Consider the following 20,700-nt stretch of genomic DNA (forward strand, 5'->3'; position numbering starts at 1 on the left):
CTACTGGTTCAGGTTGCTGGGACAGGTTAACCTCCAGGATTTCACTCAAGTGCATGATGAGAATACCATGCTATGGTGGAAAAGAAGCAGTGATCAGCTGCAAGGAATAGCCAGAAAAGGGCTAAACTCGCTTATCAGTCTCGGCCTCAGGATCTTGTGGAACCACCGAAATGCCTGTGTCTTTGACGGTCTTTCTCCCTTTCTTAATGTAGCCATCAAGAGGACCGAGGAGGAGAGGGATCTGTGAGTGTTAGGGGGGCTAAAAACCTAGACCTTCTAACAGCCTCAATCCCAGGTCTTTAGATCAGAGTAGTTTCTGGTTTTTCCCCCATGGATGTCTTTTTGTTTCTTTGTTTTCGGCCACCGTAATGTGGGCTTTTTGTGTCTCCCTATATTGATCCTTTATGGATCTTTTTCCTTCTCTTAATAAAATGATGAGCATGCCACTTGCGCGTTCGAGAAAAAAAGAGCATCAGCTAGGCCTAAATTACACTTCGACCATTTATTTATTTTATATTATATTGTGATAGTCGCCTAGATGGGGGGTGAATAGGGCGAAACTGAAATTTACAAATATAAACACAACTACAAGCCGGGTTAGCGTTAGAAATATAAACGTGTCCACGAGAGAGGGTGAAAAAACAAATCGCAACCAAATGGAGAGTGTGACACGGGATTTGTTTTACCGAGGTTCGGTTCTCGCAAACCTACTCCCCGTTGAGGAGGCCACAAAGGCCGGGTCTCTTTCAACCCTTCCCTCTCTCAAACGATCCCACGGATCGAGTGAGCTTTCTCTTCTTAATCACTTGGAACACAAAGTTCCCACAAGGACCACCACAAGTTTGGTGTCTCTTGCCTCAATTACAAGTGAGTTTGATCGCAATGAAAGAATCAAGAAAGAAGAAAGCAATCCAAGCGCAAGAGCTCGAAAGAAACACAAGCAAATCACTCTCTCTAATCACTAGGGCGTTGTGGAATTTGGAGAGGATTTGATCTCTTTGGTGTGTCTAGAATTGAATGCTAGAGCTCTTGTAAGTAGTTGGGAAGTGGAAAACTTGGATGCAATGAATGGTGGGGTGGTTGGGGTATTTATAGCCCCAACCACCAAACTTGACCGTTGGCGGAGGCTGTCTGTTCGATGGCGCACCGGACAGTCCGGTGCACACCGCACATGTCCGGTGCCCCAGCCACGTCACCAGTGCCGTTGGAATCTGACCGTTGGAGTTCTGACTTCTGGGCCCGCCTCGATGTCCGGTGGCGCACCGGACATGAACTGTTCAGTGTCCGGTGCGCCGGTATGGGCGCGCCTGCCTTCTGCGCGCGCTGCGCGCGCATTTAATGCGTTGCAGGTAGCCGTTGGCGCGAAGTAGCCGTTGCTCCGAGGATGCACCGGACAGTCCGGTGCACACCGGACATGTCCGGTGAATTATAGCGGAGCAGCCTTCGTGAAATCCCGAGGCTGGCGAGTTCCGGAGCAGCGTCTTCGTTGGAGCACCGGACACTGTCCGGTGAATTATAGCGCGTCGGTTCTGGATTTTCCGAAGGTGACGAGTTGGAGTTGGAGTCCTCTGGTGCACCGGACACTGTCCGGTGGCACACCGGACAGTCCGGTGCGCCAGACCAGAGGAGCCTTCAGTTGCTCCTTTGCTCTTTTGTTGAACTCAATACTTGGTCTTTTTATTGGCTAAGTGTGAGCCTTTTGCACCTGTATAACTTATACACTAGAATAAACTAGTTAGTCCAAAGATTTGTGTTGGGCAATTCAACCACCAAAATTATATAGGAACTAGGTGTAAGCCTAATTCCCTTTCAATCTCCCCCTTTTTGGTGATTGATGCCAACACAAACCAAAGCAAATATAGAAGTGCATAATTGAACTAGTTTGCATAATATAAGTGCAAAGGTTGCTTGGAATTGAGCCAATATAAATACTTACAAGATATGCATAGATTGTTTCTTCATTTTTAACATTTTGGACCACGCTTGCACCACAAGTTTTGTTTTTGCAAATTCTTTTGTAAATTCTTTTCAAGGTCCTTTTGCAAGATAGTCAAAGGTAAATGAATAAGATTTTGAGAAGCATTTTCAAGATTTGAAATTCTCTCCCCCTGTTCCAAATGCTTTTCCTTTGACTAAACAAAACTCCCCCTAAATGAGATCCTCCTCTTAGTGTTCAAGAGGTTTTTGATTTATCATTTTTGAAATACTACTTTCTCTCCCTTTAGAACATAATAAGATACCAATTTAAAATTGACCAATTGAAAATCTCCAAAAATTTTAAAATTAGGTGGTGGTGCGGTCCTTTTGCTTTGGGCTCATATTTTCTCCCCCTTTGGCATGAATCACCAAAAACGGAATCATTAGAGCCCAACGAAGTACTTTCTCCTCCTTTGGTCATAAAATAAATGAGTGAAGATTATACCAAAGTTGGAGAGATGCTTGGAGTGACGGCGAAGTATGAGTAGTAGAGTGGAGTGGAAGCCTTTGTCTTCACCGAAGACTCCAATTTCCTTTCAATATACCTATGACTTGGTTTGAAATACACTTGAAAACACATTAGTCATAGCATATATAAAAGAGATATGATCAAAGGTATACTTGTATGCTATGTGTGCAAATTAGCAAAAGAAATTCCTAGAATCAAGAATATTGAGCTCATGCCTAAGTCTGGTAAAAGATTGTTCATCAAGTGGCTTGGTAAAGATATCGGCTAATTGATCTTTAGTGTTAATGTATGAAATATCGATATCCCCCTTTTGTTGGTGATCCCTAAGAAAATGATACCGAATGGCTATGTGTTTAGTGCGGCTATGCTCAACGGGATTATCCGCCATGCGGATTGCACTCTCATTATCACATAGAAGAGGAACTTTGATTAATTTGTAACCATAGTCCCGCAGGGTTTGCCTCATCCAAAGCAATTGCGCGCAACAATGGCCTGCGGCAATATACTCGGCTTCGGCGGTAGAAAGAGCGACCGAATTTTGCTTCTTTGAAGCCCAAGACACCAAGGATCTTCCCAAGAACTGGCAAGTCCCCGATGTGCTCTTTCTATTAATCTTACACCCTGCCCAATCGGCATCCGAATAACCAATTAAATCAAATGTGGATCCCCGAGGGTACCAAAGCCCAAACTTAGGAGTATAAGCCAAATATCTCAAGATTCGTTTTACGGCTGTAAGGTGTGATTCCTTAGGGTCGGCTTGGAATCTTGCACACATGCAAACGGAAAGCATAATGTCCGGTCGAGATGCACATAAATAAAGCAATGAACCAATCATCGACCGGTATACCTTTTGATCCACGGACTTACCTCCCGTGTCGAGGTCGAGATGCCCATTTGTTCCCATGGGTGTCTTGATGGGTTTGGCATCCTTCATTCCAAACTTGGTTAGAATGTCTTGAGTGTACTTCGTTTGGCTAATGAAGGTGCCCTCTTGGAGTTGCTTGACTTGGAATCCTAGAAAATACTTCAACTCCCCCATCATCGACATCTCGAATTTCTTTGTCATGATCCTACTAAATTCTTCACATGTAGATTCGTTAGTAGACCCAAATATGATATCATCAACATAAATTTGGCATACAAACAAATCATTGTCAAGAGTTTTAGTGAATAAAGTAGGATCGGCTTTGCCGACTTTGAAGCCATTAGCAATAAGGAAATCTCTAAGGCATTCATACCATGCTCTTGGGGCTTGCTTGAGCCCATAAAGCGCCTTAGAGAGCCTATAGACATGGTTAGGGTACTCACTATCTTCAAAGCCGGGAGGTTGCTCAACGTAGACCTCTTCCTTGATTGGTCCATTGAGGAAGGCACTCTTCACGTCCATTTGGTAAAGCTTGAAGCCATGGTAAGTAGCATAGGCTAATAATATACGAATTGACTCGAGCCTAGCTACGGGTGCATAGGTTTCACCAAAATCCAAACCTTCGACTTGTGAATACCCCTTGGCCACGAGTCGAGCTTTGTTCCTTGTCACCATACCATGCTCATCTTGTTTGTTGCGGAAGACCCACTTGGTTCTTACAACATTTTGGTTAGGACGTGGAACTAAATGCCATACCTCATTCCTTGTGAAGTTGTTGAGCTCCTCTTGCATCGCCATCACCCAATCCGAATCTTGGAGTGCTTCTTCTACCCTGTGTGGCTCAATAGAGGAAACAAAAGAGTAATGCTCACAAAAATGTGCAACCCGAGATCGAGTGGTTACCCCCTTATGAATGTCGCCGATGATGGTGTTGACGGGGTGATCTCGTTGGATTGCTTGGTGGACTCTTGGGTGTGGCGGCTTTGGTTCTTCATCCTCCTTGTCCTCAACATTTGTATCTCCCCCTTGATCATTGCCATCATCTTGAGGTAGCTCATCTCTTTGATCTTCTTCTTCATCAACTTGAGCCTCGTCCTCATTTTGAGTTGGTGGTGATGCTTGCATGGAGGAGGATGGTTGATCTTGTGCATGTGGAGGCTCTTCGGATTCCTTAGGACACACATCCCCAATGGACATGTTCCTTAGCGCGATGCACGGAGCCTGTTCTTCACCTATCTCATCAAGATCAACTTGCTCTACTTGAGAGCCATTAGTTTCATCAAACACAACGTCACAAGAAACTTCAACTAGTCCTGAGGACTTGTTAAAGACTCTATATGCCCTTGTGTTTGAGTCATATCCCAGTAAAAAGCCTTCTACAGTTTTAGGAGCAAATTTAGATTTTCTACCTCTCTTAACAAGAATAAAGCATTTGCTACCAAAAACTCTAAAATATGAAATATTGGGCTTTTTACCAGTAAGGAGTTCATAGGATGTCTTCTTGAGGATTCGATGTAGATATAACCGGTTGATGGCGTAGCAAGCGGTGTTGACCGCCTCGGCCCAAAACCGATCCGGTGTCTTGTACTCATCAAGCATGGTTCTTGCCATGTCCAATAGAGTTCGATTCTTCCTCTCCACTACACCATTTTGTTGTGGAGTGTAGGGAGAAGAGAACTCATGCTTGATGCCCTTCTCCTCAAGAAAGCCTTCTATTTGTGAGTTCTTGAACTCCGTCCCGTTGTCGCTTCTAATTTTCTTGATCCTTAAGCCGAACTCATTTTGAGCCCGTCTCAAGAATCCCTTTAAGGTCTCTTGGGTATGAGATTTTTCCTGCAAAAAGAATACCCAAGTGAAGCAAGAATAATCATCCACAATAACTAGACAGTACTTACTCCCGCCGATGCTTATGTAAGCGATCGGGCCGAATAAATTCATGTATAGGAGCTCCAGTGGCCTGTCGCTTGTCATAATGTTCTTGTGTGGATGATGAGACCCAACTTGCTTTCCTGCTTGGCATGCGCTACAAATCCTGTCTTTCTCAAAATGAACATTTGTTAGTCCCAAAATGTGCTCTCCCTTTAGAAGCTTATGAAGATTCTTCATCCCAACATGGGCTAGTCGGCGGTGCCAGAGCCAACCCAAGTTAGTCTTAGCAATTAAGCAAGTGTCGAGTTCAGCTCTATCAAAATCTACCAAGTATAGCTGACCTTCCAACACTCCCTTAAATGCTATTGAATCATCACTTCTTCTAAAGACAGTGACACCTACATCAGTGAATAGACAGTTGTAGCCCATTTGACATAATTGGGAAACAGAAAGCAAGTTGTAATCTAATGAACCAACAAGAAAAACATTGGAAATGGAATGGTCGGGTGAAATAGCAATTTTACCCAAACCTTTGACCAAACCTTGATTTCCATCCCCGAATGTGATAGCTCGTTGGGGATCTTTGTTTTTCTCATATGAGGAGAACATTCTTCTCCCCTGTCATGTGGTTTGTGCACCCGCTGTCGAGTATCCAACTTGAGCCCCCGGATGCATAAACCTACAAAACAAGTTTAGTTCTTGACTTTAGGTACCCAAACGGTTTTGGGTCCTTTGGCATTAGATACAAGAACTTTGGGTACCCAAACACAAGTCTTTGACCCCTTGTGTTTGCCCCCAACAAACTTGGCAACTACCTTGCCGGATTTGTTAGTTAAAACATATGATGCATCAAAAGTTTTAAAAGAAATGTCATGCTCATTTGATGCACTAGGAGTTTTCTTCTTAGGCAACTTAGCACGGGTTGGTTGCCTAGAGCTAGATGTCTCACCCTTATACATAAAAGCATGGTTAGGGACAGAGTGAGACTTCCTAGAGTGAATTTTCCTAATTTTGCTCTCAGGATAACCGGCAGGGTATAAAATGTAACCCTCGTTATCCTGAGGCATGGGAGCCTTGCCCTTAACAAAATTTGACAATCTTTTAGGAGGGGCACTAAGTTTGACATTGTCTCCCCTTTGGTAGCCAATGTCATCCTTAATGCCAGGGTGTCTCCCATTATAGAGCATACTTCTAGCAAATTTAAACTTTTCATTTTCTAAGTTATGCTCGGCAATTTTTGCATCTAATATTGCTATATGATCATTTTGTTGTTTAATCAAAGTCATATGATCATGAATAGCATTAATATCAACATCTCTACATCTAGTACAAATGGAAACATGCTCAACACTAGATGTAGAGGGTTTGCATGAATTAAGTTCAACGATCTTAGCACGCAAGATATCATTATTATCTCTAAGATCGGAAATTGTAACATTGCAAACATCTAGTTCTTTAGCCTTAGCAATTAAATTTTCATTTTCTACTCTAAGGCTAGCAAGAGAAATGTTTAATTCTTCAATCTTAGCAAGCAAATCATCATTATCATTTCTAAGATTGAGAATTGAAACATTACAGACATGTGAGTCAACCTTAGCATTTAAACTAGCATTTTCATTTCTAAAGTTGGTAATAGTATCATGGCAAGTATTTAGCTCACTAGATAATTTCTCACATTTTTCTACCTCTAGAGCATAAGCATTTTTAACCTTAACATGCTTTTTATTTTCCTTGATTAGGAAGTCCTCTTGGGAGTCCAAGAGGTCATCATTTTCATGGATGGCACTAATTAGCTCATTTAGTTTTTCCTTTTGTTCCATGTTAAGGTTGGCAAAAAGAACGCGCAAGTTATCCTCCTCATTGCTAGCATCATCCTCATCACTAGAGGTTTCATATTTAGTGGAGGATCTTGATTTTACCTTCTTCCTTTTGCCGTCCTTTGCCATGAAGCACTTGTGGCCGACGTTTGGGAATAGGAGTCCCTTGGTGACGGCGATGTTGGCGGCGTCCTCGTCGAAGGAGGAGTCGGTGGAGCTCTCGTCGGAGTCCCACTCGCGGCACACGTGGGCATCGCCGCCTCTCTTCTTGTGGTACCTCTTCTTTTCTTTCCTCTTTCCCTTCTTGTCGTTATCCCTGTCACTGTCACTTGATAATGGACATTTAGCGATAAAGTGACCGGGCTTACCACACTTGTAGCAAACCTTATTGGAACGGGATTTGTAATCCTTCCCCTTCCGTTGCTTGAGGATTTGGCGAAAGCTTTTGATGATTAAAGCCATCTCCTCATTGTCGAGCTTGGAGGCGTCAATTGGTTGTCTACTCGGTGTAGACTCCTTCTTCTCCTCCGTCGCCTTCAATGCCACCGGTTGTGCTTCGGACGTGGAGGGTTCATCAAGCTCGTTGATCTTCTTGGAGCCCTTGATCATACATTCAAAGCTCACAAAATTCCCGATAACTTCCTCGGGGGTCATTTGAGTATATCTAGGATTACCACGAATTAATTGAATTTGAGTGGGGTTAAGGAAAATGAGTGATCTAAGAATAACCTTAACCACCTCGTGGTCATCCCACTTCTTGCTCCCGAGGTTGCGCACTTGGTTCACCAAAGTCTTGAGCCGGTTGTACATGTCTTGTGGCTCTTCCCCTTGGCGAAGTCGAAAGCGACCGAGCTCCCCCTCGATCGTTTCCCGCTTGGTGATCTTTGTTAGTTCATCACCCTCGTGCGCGGTCTTGAGGAGGTCCCAAATTTCCTTTGCATTCTTCAACCCTTGCACCTTGTTGTATTCCTCTCTATTTAGAGAGGCCAAGAGTATGGTTGTGGCTTGGGAGTTGAAGTGCTCGATTTGGGCCACCTCGTCCTCATCATAATCCTCATCCCCTACGGATGGTACCTGTGCTCCAAACTCAACAACATTCCATATACTTTTGTGGAGTGAGGTTAGATGAAATTTCATTAAATCACTCCACCTAGCATAATCTTCACCGTCAAAGGTTGGCGGTTTGCCTAATGGAACGAAAAGTAATGGAGTATGTCTAGATGTACGAGGATAGTGTAAGGGGATCTTACTAAACTTCTTACGCTCTTGGCGTTTAGAAGTTACGGAGGGCGCATCGGAGCCGGAGGTCGATGTTGATGAAGTGTCGGTCTCGTAGTAGACCACTTTCCTCATCCTTGTGCTTGTCCCCACTCCGATGTGGCTTGTGAGAGGAAGATCTCCTTCTTCTCTTTGTGGTGAGAAGAAGATTTCTTCTCCTTCCCTTTGTTGGAGGAGCTCTTCTTATTCTCCTTCCTCTTGGTGCGGGACTCTTCCGATGAAGTGCTCCTGTGGCTTGTAGTGGGCTTTTCGCCGGTCTCCATCTCCTTCTTGGCGTGATCTTCCGACATCACTTCGAGCGGTTAGGCTCTAATGAAGCACCGGGCTCTGATACCAATTGATAGTCGCCTAGAGGGGGGGTGAATAGGGCGAAACTGAAATTTACAAATATAAACACAACTACAAGCCGGGTTAGCGTTAGAAATATAAACGTGTCCACGAGAGAGGGTGAAAAAACAAATCGCAACCAAATGGAGAGTGTGACACGGGATTTGTTTTACCGAGGTTCGGTTCTCGCAAACCTACTCCCCGTTGAGGAGGCCACAAAGGCCGGGTCTCTTTCAACCCTTCCCTCTCTCAAACGATCCCACGGATCGAGTGAGCTTTCTCTTCTTAATCACTTGGAACACAAAGTTCCCACAAGGACCACCACAAGTTTGGTGTCTCTTGCCTCAATTACAAGTGAGTTTGATCGCAATGAAAGAATCAAGAAAGAAGAAAGCAATCCAAGCGCAAGAGCTCGAAAGAAACACAAGCAAATCACTCTCTCTAATCACTAGGGCGTTGTAGAATTTGGAAAGGATTTGATCTCTTTGGTGTGTCTAGAATTGAATGCTAGAGCTCTTGTAAGTAGTTGGGAAGTGGAAAACTTGGATGCAATGAATGGTGGGGTGGTTGGGGTATTTATAGCCCCAACCACCAAACTTGACCGTTGGCGGAGGCTGTCTGTTCGATGGCGCACCGGACAGTCTGGTGCACACCGGACATGTCCGGTGCCCCAGCCACGTCACCAGTGCCGTTGGAATCTGACCGTTGGAGTTCTGACTTCTGGGCCCGCCTCGATGTCCGGTGGCGCACCGGACATGAACTGTTCAGTGTCCGGTGCGCCGGTATGGACGCGCCTGCCTTCTGCGCGCGCTGCGCGCGCATTTAATGCGTTGCAGGTAGTCGTTGGCGCGAAGTAGCCGTTGCTCCGAGGATACACCGGACAGTCCGGTGCACACCGGACATGTCCGGTGAATTATAGCGGAGCAGCCTTCGTGAAATCCCGAGGCTGGCGAGTTCCGGAGCAGCGTCTTCGTTGGAGCACCGGACACTGTCCGGTGTACACCGGACAGTCCGGTGAATTATAGCGCGTCGGTTCTGGATTTTCCGAAGGTGACGAGTTGGAGTTGGAGTCCTCTGGTGCACCGGACACTGTCCGGTGGCACACCGGACAGTCCGGTGCGCCAGACCAGAGGAGCCTTCAGTTGCTCCTTTGCTCTTTTGTTGAACTCAATACTTGGTCTTTTTATTGGCTAAGTGTGAACCTTTTGCACCTGTATAACTTATACACTAGAATAAACTAGTTAGTCCAAAGATTTGTGTTGGGCAATTCAACTACCAAAATTATATAGGAACTAGGTGTAAGCCTAATTCCCTTTAATATTGTTTGATAGGACATTTGATTACAAATAAAATAGTATCAATTTTGTATTACATTAGTTTCAAAATTGATAGCCAAATTATTGGTTAAAGATCATAAAGTTTGACTGTTGACCTAAGCGAAATGCTTTATAAACTGGAGGGAGTAATAGTGTTGCAACTAATATGTTTTGGAGTGCATGCATGGAGAGCAAATGCTGCTGTTTTTTCTTTTTGTGCAATTTCTTTCTTGGTATTTTGTTAATTTATTCTATGTTCATCCAGAATGAACGACTCAAATGGAGCTATTCTTTTTATTGAAAAGCCTAAACCTAGTGATGCTTTCTCAATAAAGGAGAGGTACATACAAACGAAGGTAACTTCTTCAATTAATTTTATCTTTGATCAATCTACCGATGGTTTCTTCACAATCAATATATGACATATTATGCATTTATTGTCTGATGTCACTGAAATGTATTCCCTGGATGGATGCAAACAGTGGTCATGTGAGCAACATGAGCAAAAGTCTCATCATAATCACACCCATGTTCCTGTTGTTAACCACGGGAAACAAAATGAGCCTTATAACGCTCGAAAGAACCATCAGAGCAGGTCTTAACCTTATAGACCTATTTACATAGGATAGGTCGAACATGAGGGGGATGAAGAACAATCTCCTAAGTGCCAGTATGCTCAAGAGCAACAATCTCCTTAGATATTGCTAGTTGCCATTCAGGATAAAGAATAGCATTACGATAGGAAGTCACCTCAGAAAGAACATACCTGACAAAACCCTGCCATGTAACAGGACCAAACCCACCTCAGAAAGAACATACCTGACAAAACCCTGCCATGTAACAGGACCAAACCCATAGCGATCTATAGGCACGAGCAATCAACTCAGGAGAGTGAATCAATAGGAGAGACTGAACATCAAGAGAAGAGGGCAACAAAGGAAGGTGATGGAGAAGTAGCCGAAGGACGTCGTCATGTATAAACATGTATCATAGGGGGCTTGTAGTCTGGAACCAGAACAGAAGTCTCTGAAGAAGAAATAGAATGGGACACGGGAGGAAACCCAACAGATGAGGACATTGGAGTAGTCACCGCAACAGGAGGTGGTGGGCGAGAGAGCGACACGTGGTATAGCGGAGTCAGGGATGGACAGAAAAGATAAGAGGATCAACCAAAGATGCAGAGGAAACATCAGACGAAGGCCGATGATAGAAAGGACGAGTCTCATTAAAGAAAACATCCCGAGAAATCCGCATCCGATGAACCACTGTATCCCAACAATGATAGCCCTTATGCTCAACGCGGTACCCAAGGAAGACGCCCTCAGTGGACTGTGCAGTCAACTTAGTACGCTTACGATCCACAAGAAGCACATATAACACAACCAAAAAGATGAAGGTTGGAGTAAACGTGCATCTTGCCACAAAGGCGCTCAAAAGGAATGCCACCCTGAAGAGAAGAAGGCTGATATTAGTCAACTAGGTGGAAGTAGAGATAGCCTCAGCCCAAAAGTGAGGGTATATATACACTGGTAAATGAGGGTAAATATGCACTAAACCCTTCATAAAATGGGGATACACAGGAATACATAGATATACATATAACAATATTCATCAGACCTCTACATGCATATACTTGAGCCTACTCAGATGTATGCGAGTGCTATTCATTAAAACAAAAACAAGTAGCATGATATAGTGCTGTTAGTTTTGTTTTATATATGTTTGCTATTGATGATCATTTTCTGTTAGTATCATGTTGTTCATTCTTATAAATGATCCATGCAGTATGTGGACAAACTGCTTTTTGCCAGAGATCCCGATCAGAATACCATTAATATTTTGGAAGCCATAAGGAAAAATGATGTGAGAGCAGCATATCGAATTCTTGCAATAGCTGAAGTCAGTGCTAACATGACATATGATGCTTTGAGCAAAGATGTCCATCATGTTCAGCCAGTGACAGACAAGATGTTACTTGATCCGATTTCTTGTGAGATAATTCAGGACTCTGGAAAACCAGAAGGCTGTCTACAAGGTTGTTCTTTATTGCACTTTGCATGCGAATACGGTTATCCTATAATGGTGGAGCTTCTTCTACTTTTTGGCGCGGATATTAATATGCAGGATTTCCATGGCCGAACACCATTGCATCATTGTGTCCAAAAGAAAAATGATGAGCTCACCAAGCATCTGCTGAAGAGGTAGGCTTGAATTCTTGATAATATTTGTTTCATGATTAGTTTTATTTGCAATATCATCATTAGCGTGATATTTATGCCCATGCCATGTTTAGGGACGAAAGTGGATATCCGAATTGTTACTTGTTAGAACAAATTTAATTATTTGCTCCCTAGAATAAAAAAGGTGAAAAAAATATCTGTATTCATATCGGAATCTAATATCCCCTATGGTTCATGAGATGATAAAATTCATGCCAGCAGTGTGGTACTCTATGGTTGTTCAGTACAAAATTCATTCTTTGTTTATTTTCCCTCGTTACCACTATGATTTCCTTATTGTGCCGACATAATTTTCCTTCACAGATTATGGAAAACATACTTATAGATGAGAGGCATTTTTCTAAAAGAACTATTATGATCCTTTCTACAGGGGTGCGAGAACGACAATTAAAGATGGCGGAGGTCTGACTGCTCTGGAGAGAAGAATGGAACTTGGAGCGATAACTGATGAAGACTTATTCATACTATTTGTGAGGTATGGTCGTGGTGTTACTTTTATAGCCTTGGATTGCTCATAATCTCTATTTAAGAAACTCCTTGTGAGTGATTCTTATAATAAAATAATGCTAGAGGCCTCATCTCCATCTCTTTTTTTATCCTTAAAAAGAAAGGGGGAAAAAGTGCCTTGTGGCTTTGTGGGAATGGCAGCCTGCAAGTTCTATGGGTTCAATACCTGCCATTTTTCGTGAATGTGTGATTCCAGCTCAAGATTGCCATTTTTCTATGAATTTAAAGTGGACAGCATCTCACAAGGTTATCATGTGCAGGTGATGTTGCAAACTTGCAATACAGGCCTTTGGCAACTAGCTGTTTGTACCTGATAGCATTGTATTGTACCCACCTAATTTAGCTTCTGGAAAGAACATGATTTCTACACCTGAAGACAAATGCCTTTTACTGTACCACGATATAACTTATGGGACTGCTGCGCTTGGCTGTGTTTTAAAATTCCACTGGTCGACATGACCACATCGTTGGTTTGTACAACAATTATAGGCAATCACAGTATTCGATTCTTTGAGTATGGTTATTGAGGTATGAGTTTCTGATGTCAAGCACGTAAGGAAAGAACACACGATAATCGTGCATGCATATTACCGTTGGGCAATTTTCTTTTTTTATTGCAATTTTACAACTGTACTGCATATGGTCGACCTGTAACAATTATTGAATTTATGGGTACGTGTATCCTGCAAGATATGAATCAACTTGTAACAGCATCTAAGTATCGCTTCAATAAAAAAGTGCAAATGCAGCATAGTTTTCCCGTGAATTTGTTATTCAGTATACTAGCGTGGCAAACTGATTAAGGATGCTAATTCAGGCTCTAGGGTACCTAGAGATCAAGCATTGACATGATCGGTACGTACATAAGGAGTTTGCAAGCCACATGGTCTACCTAAATAAGCTTTGAGAAATTTGACCAAACTTAACAAATGGTTAAAATTTATTGGACAAGCAACACAAATCTAAATCAAGTTAGTACTTCATACTAATATGAGGCACTAACTTGAAAAATCAGAAAAACAAATGGAAGTAGGAATCATTTTTGTAGTGTTGTCACCAATTACTAAAAAGGATGGGATTGAAAGCTCTATATGTTGTTTTGGTAGTTGAGACAATTAGGTGATTAACTATTTTATGAGTGAAATGAATGAGATAGGTTTGGAGTCCACAAAGACGAGCAGGTACTGTACAAGGATGTTGATTGATAGAGTAAATCAAATGAGGTGCCTATCATTGCTAGATGTGGGGAGGTTATTAATGTTGTAGAAACAAATACTTGAATATGTGGAAGATGTAAGGCTAATGAGGTTCCTGACATTGTTGGATCTAGAGAGGTTATTGATGTTGCAGAAGTGAAGACTTGTTAGAAGACATAAAAGCAAGATGCGATGCAAATGTATAAGTTATCGTACTATTAGGAAGAGTAGACTGTGTGATTTGATTTAGGATAAGTTATCATACTATTAGGAAGAAATTCATGGTTCAAGTCAGTTGCTTATGTGCCATTACATGAGATGGACTCATGCATGTCTATTAGGACCTAATGGAGTTGTGAGAAACCATCATAGACACCACTAACTTAGGCTAGCTAATGGTCCATAGTGTTGGGAAACAAGTTAGAGTTAGCATATGTGAGTAGGTGGGAAGATATGAGACAAACAAAGGGTGTTGGACGCTAACTGTTTATGGGTATCAAAGTGATACAATGATAGTCCAATGATTAACTATAAAGTGCTTACAGAGATATCATTGGACCTTGTGGTATGGTCAGACAATGGGTATTCGACCGGTCTGATGGGTTGGGTTGCTCTCTAGTCACACTCTAAATTTTGTTAGACCCAATGTCAATGGTCTGATGGTCGAGAAAAATGTGGCGTCAGACGGGACGAGTACACTATTCACCAAGAGGGTCTCATTGTCAGTAAGACAGTAAGTCACATATGTGTCATCAGCAAGACACTCTAAGCTGAAATACATTTTATTTATGCCATTCCTACGGAATCATAATTCTTAATGTCATCAGCAAGACAGTAAGTCACATATGTGTCTAACCATTCATTTGCAGATAAAGCTTCTCCAAACTGGCTTTTGACGAGGCAGAGCTTAGGAGCTACACTTCAGTCATCTATGCTAATGTGTATCAGACAATTAAAATGGGCTATATTAGAAAGGATGTGTCTTTTTTCTCTTAAATTTTAGAGATGAGTATGTAGGAAATTTTGATTATTGTAGTTGTTTGCTGCTCCAATGAGTGTGTATTTGCAGATATTTTGTCTCAATGATGAGATAAATATGCACACAAAGAGATTACATGAGGGGGGCTAAAAAGTTAGCCTTAGTCAAACCAGATTCCTCAAAATATCTTTTATCTCGAGATAATCAGGTTTGCACAGTTCTCCCTAAAAAATTAGAGTTAAGTCTTGGCAAACTTGGTTATTTTGTAATGTAATTATCCTGTAGTGGTCCTAACTTGATTGCTATATATGGTTGAACCTGTCTGGAGCTATGCTAACCCAAAATGCTTTATTATGCTTTGCATGATTACATGCTAACAAAATAATATCCGCTGTAATTTGAATTCTTCTGAAAGGCATAGGGAACTAAATAATGACTAATTCATTGTTCTTCATGCATTTCTCCCCATATTTTTCTAGAAATTCGTTTATGCCTTTTGGTATCTGGGAATCTCGCCTCTGCATTTTTTTTGGCTTCAACAAGACAATTGTAGATTTGCTCAAATATTTGTTGTCTCAAATGTTTATTATGTGTGTATTCATCTGCATCAGGTTTTGATCATTTGCTCTGTTTGTAGTTATGAGGTTAAACAACTAACAAATGTGACCTTCATAGGCGTTGTAATCCATTTATTAGCTCTTAGATGCTTCTCATTAAGAAGTCATTTGAACTTGGCCGTATTGTTCCTGCTAATTGTGATCCTTGGTGTTACTGATGAAGCCAAAGAGCTGGACAAAGAGTTGCGGCAGATAACCATGAAGAAAAATCAAGTTGTACGCATACAAGATTTTAATTTTATATTCACTGAAGATGTCAACAAACAAAATAGACAAGCAGTCGCATTGCTTGCCATGTGCTAACAGTACAACTAATGATTTTTCAACCTTAATTTGTCAAATAAAAATTCGATTCGAAACTTTTTACATGTCCAGTTAACTTTTACAACACGCATGTTATTTTTATTTTTTCAACACTGCAACATGTTGCCTTAAAAGTATTTTTTGCTAAAGTATACTTTGGATCACCTCATCTCGTCGTCATCTGCGAACAGGGGTCGTATATGATCGCGATCCAAATGTTTCTTCACAATTTGTTGGGGTCCTTAATTAATTCTAGTTCAAAAATAAAATAGAAATAAAGTCTAATCTTAATCTGATCCGATTCTTAAATTTTATAGTGTACTCCCTCTGCCCCAAATTAAAATTCGTTTTAGAGAATTAATAGATTTATACAATAATTAATGTATATGTTTTATATATATGTCTAAATTTATTATCATCCCTTTGAATATAGACATAAATAAAGAGCTAAAACGATTATTATTTTGGAATGGATGGAGTAAAATCTAAATCTCATTGTCACCTCTATCTGCGAACTATTTGTAGTGTCTTCAAATATTCATGCTATCTTACTATAATTGTTTCAGTGAGTTGCAGTAATCTTTTCTATTATGCATGGGCCATGGTGAAAAAAAGTTTGATTACCTTTATTTAGTAGTGAACATTCCTTTGATTAACTTTTTTTAAAGGGTAGGGAACATTCCTTTTGGAGGATGAAATTTAGATATTGGAGACACGCTAAGTTTTGTTTTTCATTTTTAAAAGGGGTATGTATGTTTAGCAATGTAAGAATCAATAGATCTCTACATTAACGTGTATTTTGTCGTATAAATATTCTCGATGTAAATGCACTTATGTAATTAGCGTGCAAACTATTGAACACCTTCTCAAAGTAACTTAAGTATCAACTATTATATACATATTCTGATCCGTTTTCTTTTCAACATTTAGATACTAATGTAGTTCTCTTCTATAATAAGTAGATCTATTATCACCAAAAACCCCTTTTCTCTATAATATTTACATAATTTACACACCATCAATTTTAGCAATACTTATAAATTAGCTTAAACACGTAACAAAGCGCGACCAAGGGCGTGCGACAATTACTAGTATATATTACACATAAAATGAATCTATGTGATACAATCTCATGCATCCAAAGATGTGAAATTAAATGCAACTTCTAAATATAGGATATCTCATATATAAGCAAGCGCTCTATAATCTCACCCTAATAATGTAATTAGCATGGCCTAAACGAAGATACAAATTCTTGCTCCAAGCTGTAGCATCTTGACGTCTCTTGAGGTGCATCATTAATAAGATCGGTATGTTCAAGTGTGTTCTTAGAATCTTCACATAACAAAGGCTCAATATCTCCATCAATCTTAGGTAAATGATGTCTTTTTCTCAGCCTCATGGTCCTTAAGAATTGCAACCTCATGTCTAAGAGTATATTCGAAGACTTTACATCCCTATGGAAAATCGGTATTGAAGCAGCTGAGTAGTGTAGATAAGCAAGTGCCCCCAATGCTTCTGTTGCAATCCTTATACGATCATCCCATGATAGCAAACATTTTGTTGCCATGTCGGTGTGAAGAAGGTCATGCAGAGTGCCGTTTGATATGAACTCATAGACCAGTAAAGGAACCTCGTCTTCTAGGCAGCAACCAAAAATAGCAACATCGTTGATAAATTGATCTATTTCTATTTGCTCCACCATTTTGGACTTTTTTTTTTATATATAGCCACCACACGTTGGTCTGATAGAATCCCTTTATAAACTGTGCCATGTCCTCCAGAACCAAGAACACGAGCAGCATCAAAGTCGTTGGTCGCCTCCTCTAGCTCCTCCAAGGGGAGTATCTTAGTCTTAGCTGTAGCTTTTTCGTTCGTGATTAGTTGCTCCAAGAGCAGACCGTGATTTCCCTCGCTTGACATTTTGGCAGTAACTGTTCTGGCATTTATTCGCATAATTTAACTAGTATTTCATCTTCCTGGGAGAAATAAAAAATAGCGTCCAAAGCTGCTGGCTCGATGTCATAGTCATAGTTAGAGCTGATTAGCCTTTCGGTGTTATCAGAGGTTGTGGCATTCAGCATGTTGGTAACAGTCAGAAGCAAGCCCATCATCAATCGATACATTTGTCACACGATATTGTGCGTAAACACGGTCAAGAACAATGGAGTGGCATTGTTGTTGCTTTCTGTGCAGTTGAGTTTGAAGTTATTGTTGGGCACCAAATTGAGGTGCGGACAGTCCGGCCCTGAGGCCGGACGGTCCGTGCCTTTGGCCGGACGGTCCGCGCACGCGCAGAACAGATTAGGGTTCCGAGTTTTTCGCTGCGTTTGTTGGCGAAAATCATGGGATTTGCTCGGAGTTTTGTTGGTAACCGCCGCCCCTGCGTACGCGCGGACCGTCCGACCCCAGGGCGCGGACCGTCCGGTCGTCAGGCAGAGGACCTTTGCCCCTGCGCCAGGTCGCGGACCGTCCGGCCCCAGGCCGCGGACCGTCCGCGCCTGACCAGAGAGCACCACCACGGTTCTTGCTGAGTGTTTGGCGCTCCGAAAAAACGTCAACAGTTATATAGCTTGCAAAACAACCATCTTCTATCCCAAAAGGGAACAGAATTGTCATGTTTCCACATACACGTCTCTTGTGGCGTTGAATTATATGCTGCTTCATGGCAAATAAATAAAATATGGTGAGAGGATTTTTTAATAATAACAACAAAATGAACGGTGAGAGGATTTGTGAGGAATGGAAACTAATACTGCACATCCAAAGAAATTAATAACAACTTTACTTTCGCAGTAAAGAAAGATATATTCGACCGGCTGTTCGCAAATCACAACTAATAATTTTAACAATATAATAAAATATTGTGGGTGCAGGATGGGATCATTATTTTGAACTTGTGGAAACAAAATAATTTACGTATTTAAACAAGCAGGGGTGCATCTTAGCATCATTTAAGAACTCATTTGGATCAAATCATTTCCCATGTAGAATATTTGTGACCCTCTCAATTCCCTCCTGAGACTGGCGGTGGGTAAGATATTCAATAGGTACACAAGATCATACACGTGTCCACCTCACCACGGGTACAAAATTACCCTATATACCCACCACCCGCGTGGGAAACAGGTACCCATCACCCATATCCACTAACGTTTCAATAGACATACTCATTTTAACCACGACTTTAAAAACCAAATATAAAATATAGAAGCCCCAAACCTCATCAACAACAAAAGATGTAACAATAGTAAACTATCTTTGTGTGCAACACAAGTTTTTGGTATTTTATATGGAGGACTTCTATAATCTATACCCACATATCATATCTTAACGGGTATATATAGGACAAGAGAGAACATGTCCACACCCACCATTCTTATGGTTATAGAAAATGGCCTAATAAGAGCTCATGGATACCAAAATTCGCTATACACAGGCCCTAATATATGGGGTATTTACACATCGGCTATCAGATACCCATTGACATTTCTATTCCCTCTAATCTCTATGAGGAATGGGTATACCTAAACTAGTATTCCCCGGTATCCATATCTATAAATATTTGAAAACAACATGCACACATACACGCTATTTGTTATCATAGATGTTAATCACCAACCTTGAAATAACTTAACAAAAAATCATGAATGACTTAACAATTAATAAAAAATTATTAAGTTATTTTAGGATGAGTGATCATTACCTAGGATGATGAATAATGCTACCTTAGGTGATGATCAACTATCCTGAAATGACTTACAAAGATCATAAATAACTTAAATTTACAAGTCATTTTAGTGTGGGTGATTATCAACTAAGGTGATGAATATAACACATATATAATATATGTGTTATTAGGGGTGGAAACGAGCCGAGCTGAGCCGAGCTCGTCTCGGCTCGCCCATCTAGCAAGCTCTCTAAATTATAATATAAAATCTAAAAAAAATTTAAATAACATATTTTAAATTAGTAAAATAGATATATCACTAATATAATATATAAAATAGATTATTTTTTATAGTAATCTTAAATAACATAAATTAATTGTCTACTCGGTACTAATGTTATATGCTAATTAAGATTTTATGCAATAAATTATTGTTGGGTCGAGCCACGAGCCAGCTCGCAAGCTGCACCGAGTCGAGTTGGCTCGCTCTTTTCACGAGCCACAAAAACAGGCTCGGCTCGGGCTGCTGCGAGACCGAGCCAGCTCGTCGAGCTTTTTTTTCAGCCCTACATATATACACATATATAGAGAGATGTTAGAACCGAGCCGTCACAGTCGGTTCCCTGACGAGTGAAGACGACGCAGACCGTCGGCGAACGCTGGCCACGATCACCACGGCGTAGGATCACTGATTTGGAACGCAGTCACACACATCTAGAAAAATATCACACGAGAGAATTTGGCCTGCAGACTGATGGCTGCAGCTTTTCTGAGTTTATTCTCTAGTCAATAATGAACGAGATATATCCGGCTTATAGCCGTTTCCCCGTCGCACGAAGGCTCCACGTCTCTTGTAATTTCGGATCAGAAAGACGTGCACAACGCAAATACGACGTCACGACGGGGTAACCTACATGGCGGTCATGGAATGGTCTGTGCGCGTTCCAGCCACCCATGAAACTACGCCAAACAAACTGAACGCGTGAATACTGGTTCCAACAAGATTACATGGTGCTCAGCACTTTATTTGTCTAACAAGAGATAGATAGATTATGTACCTTGGATGCAGCCATTTATAACGTAGGGGTTGCCAAGAGCGTAACTGGGACAGAAGCAATTGTAGCCTCCACCAGATGGTAGGACATAACTGTCCTGATTCATCTTGCCACTTTCACAGCTTGGTTGGTCTGTGATGACCATCTCAAGCCACGAACCTCCAACATTGCTTGAGTTTACCCAACTTGAGTAGAGATCGTCTGTATAGTAACCG

The 20,700-nt window shown here is 41.3% G+C and overlaps 1 protein-coding gene across 4 annotated transcripts in view; it reads left to right on the top strand.

Annotated features, from left to right (window-relative positions):
* Positions 1–13,425, top strand: part of LOC100383867 (uncharacterized) — a 37,448-nt gene extending 24,023 nt beyond the window's left edge. For 2 of the 4 annotated variants that reach the window (XM_020551701.3, XM_020551702.3), the window contains 4 exons: positions 10,184–10,274; positions 11,704–12,119; positions 12,529–12,633; positions 12,926–13,418. In XM_020551701.3, the coding sequence (XP_020407290.1) occupies positions 10,184–10,274; positions 11,704–12,119; positions 12,529–12,633; positions 12,926–12,929 (616 nt within the window). In that variant the 3' untranslated portion in view covers positions 12,930–13,418. Of the gene's footprint in view, positions 1–10,183; positions 10,275–11,703; positions 12,120–12,528; positions 12,634–12,925 lie in introns of all 4 variants that reach the window. The other 2 variants (XR_004857609.1, NM_001362217.1) reach the window with 2 other exon arrangements.
* Positions 13,426–20,700: the final 7,275 nt, after the last annotated feature.

Source organism: Zea mays, chromosome 4, assembly GCF_902167145.1.
Source record: "Zea mays cultivar B73 chromosome 4, Zm-B73-REFERENCE-NAM-5.0, whole genome shotgun sequence".
In the NCBI taxonomy this organism is placed as follows: domain Eukaryota; kingdom Viridiplantae; phylum Streptophyta; class Magnoliopsida; order Poales; family Poaceae; genus Zea; species Zea mays.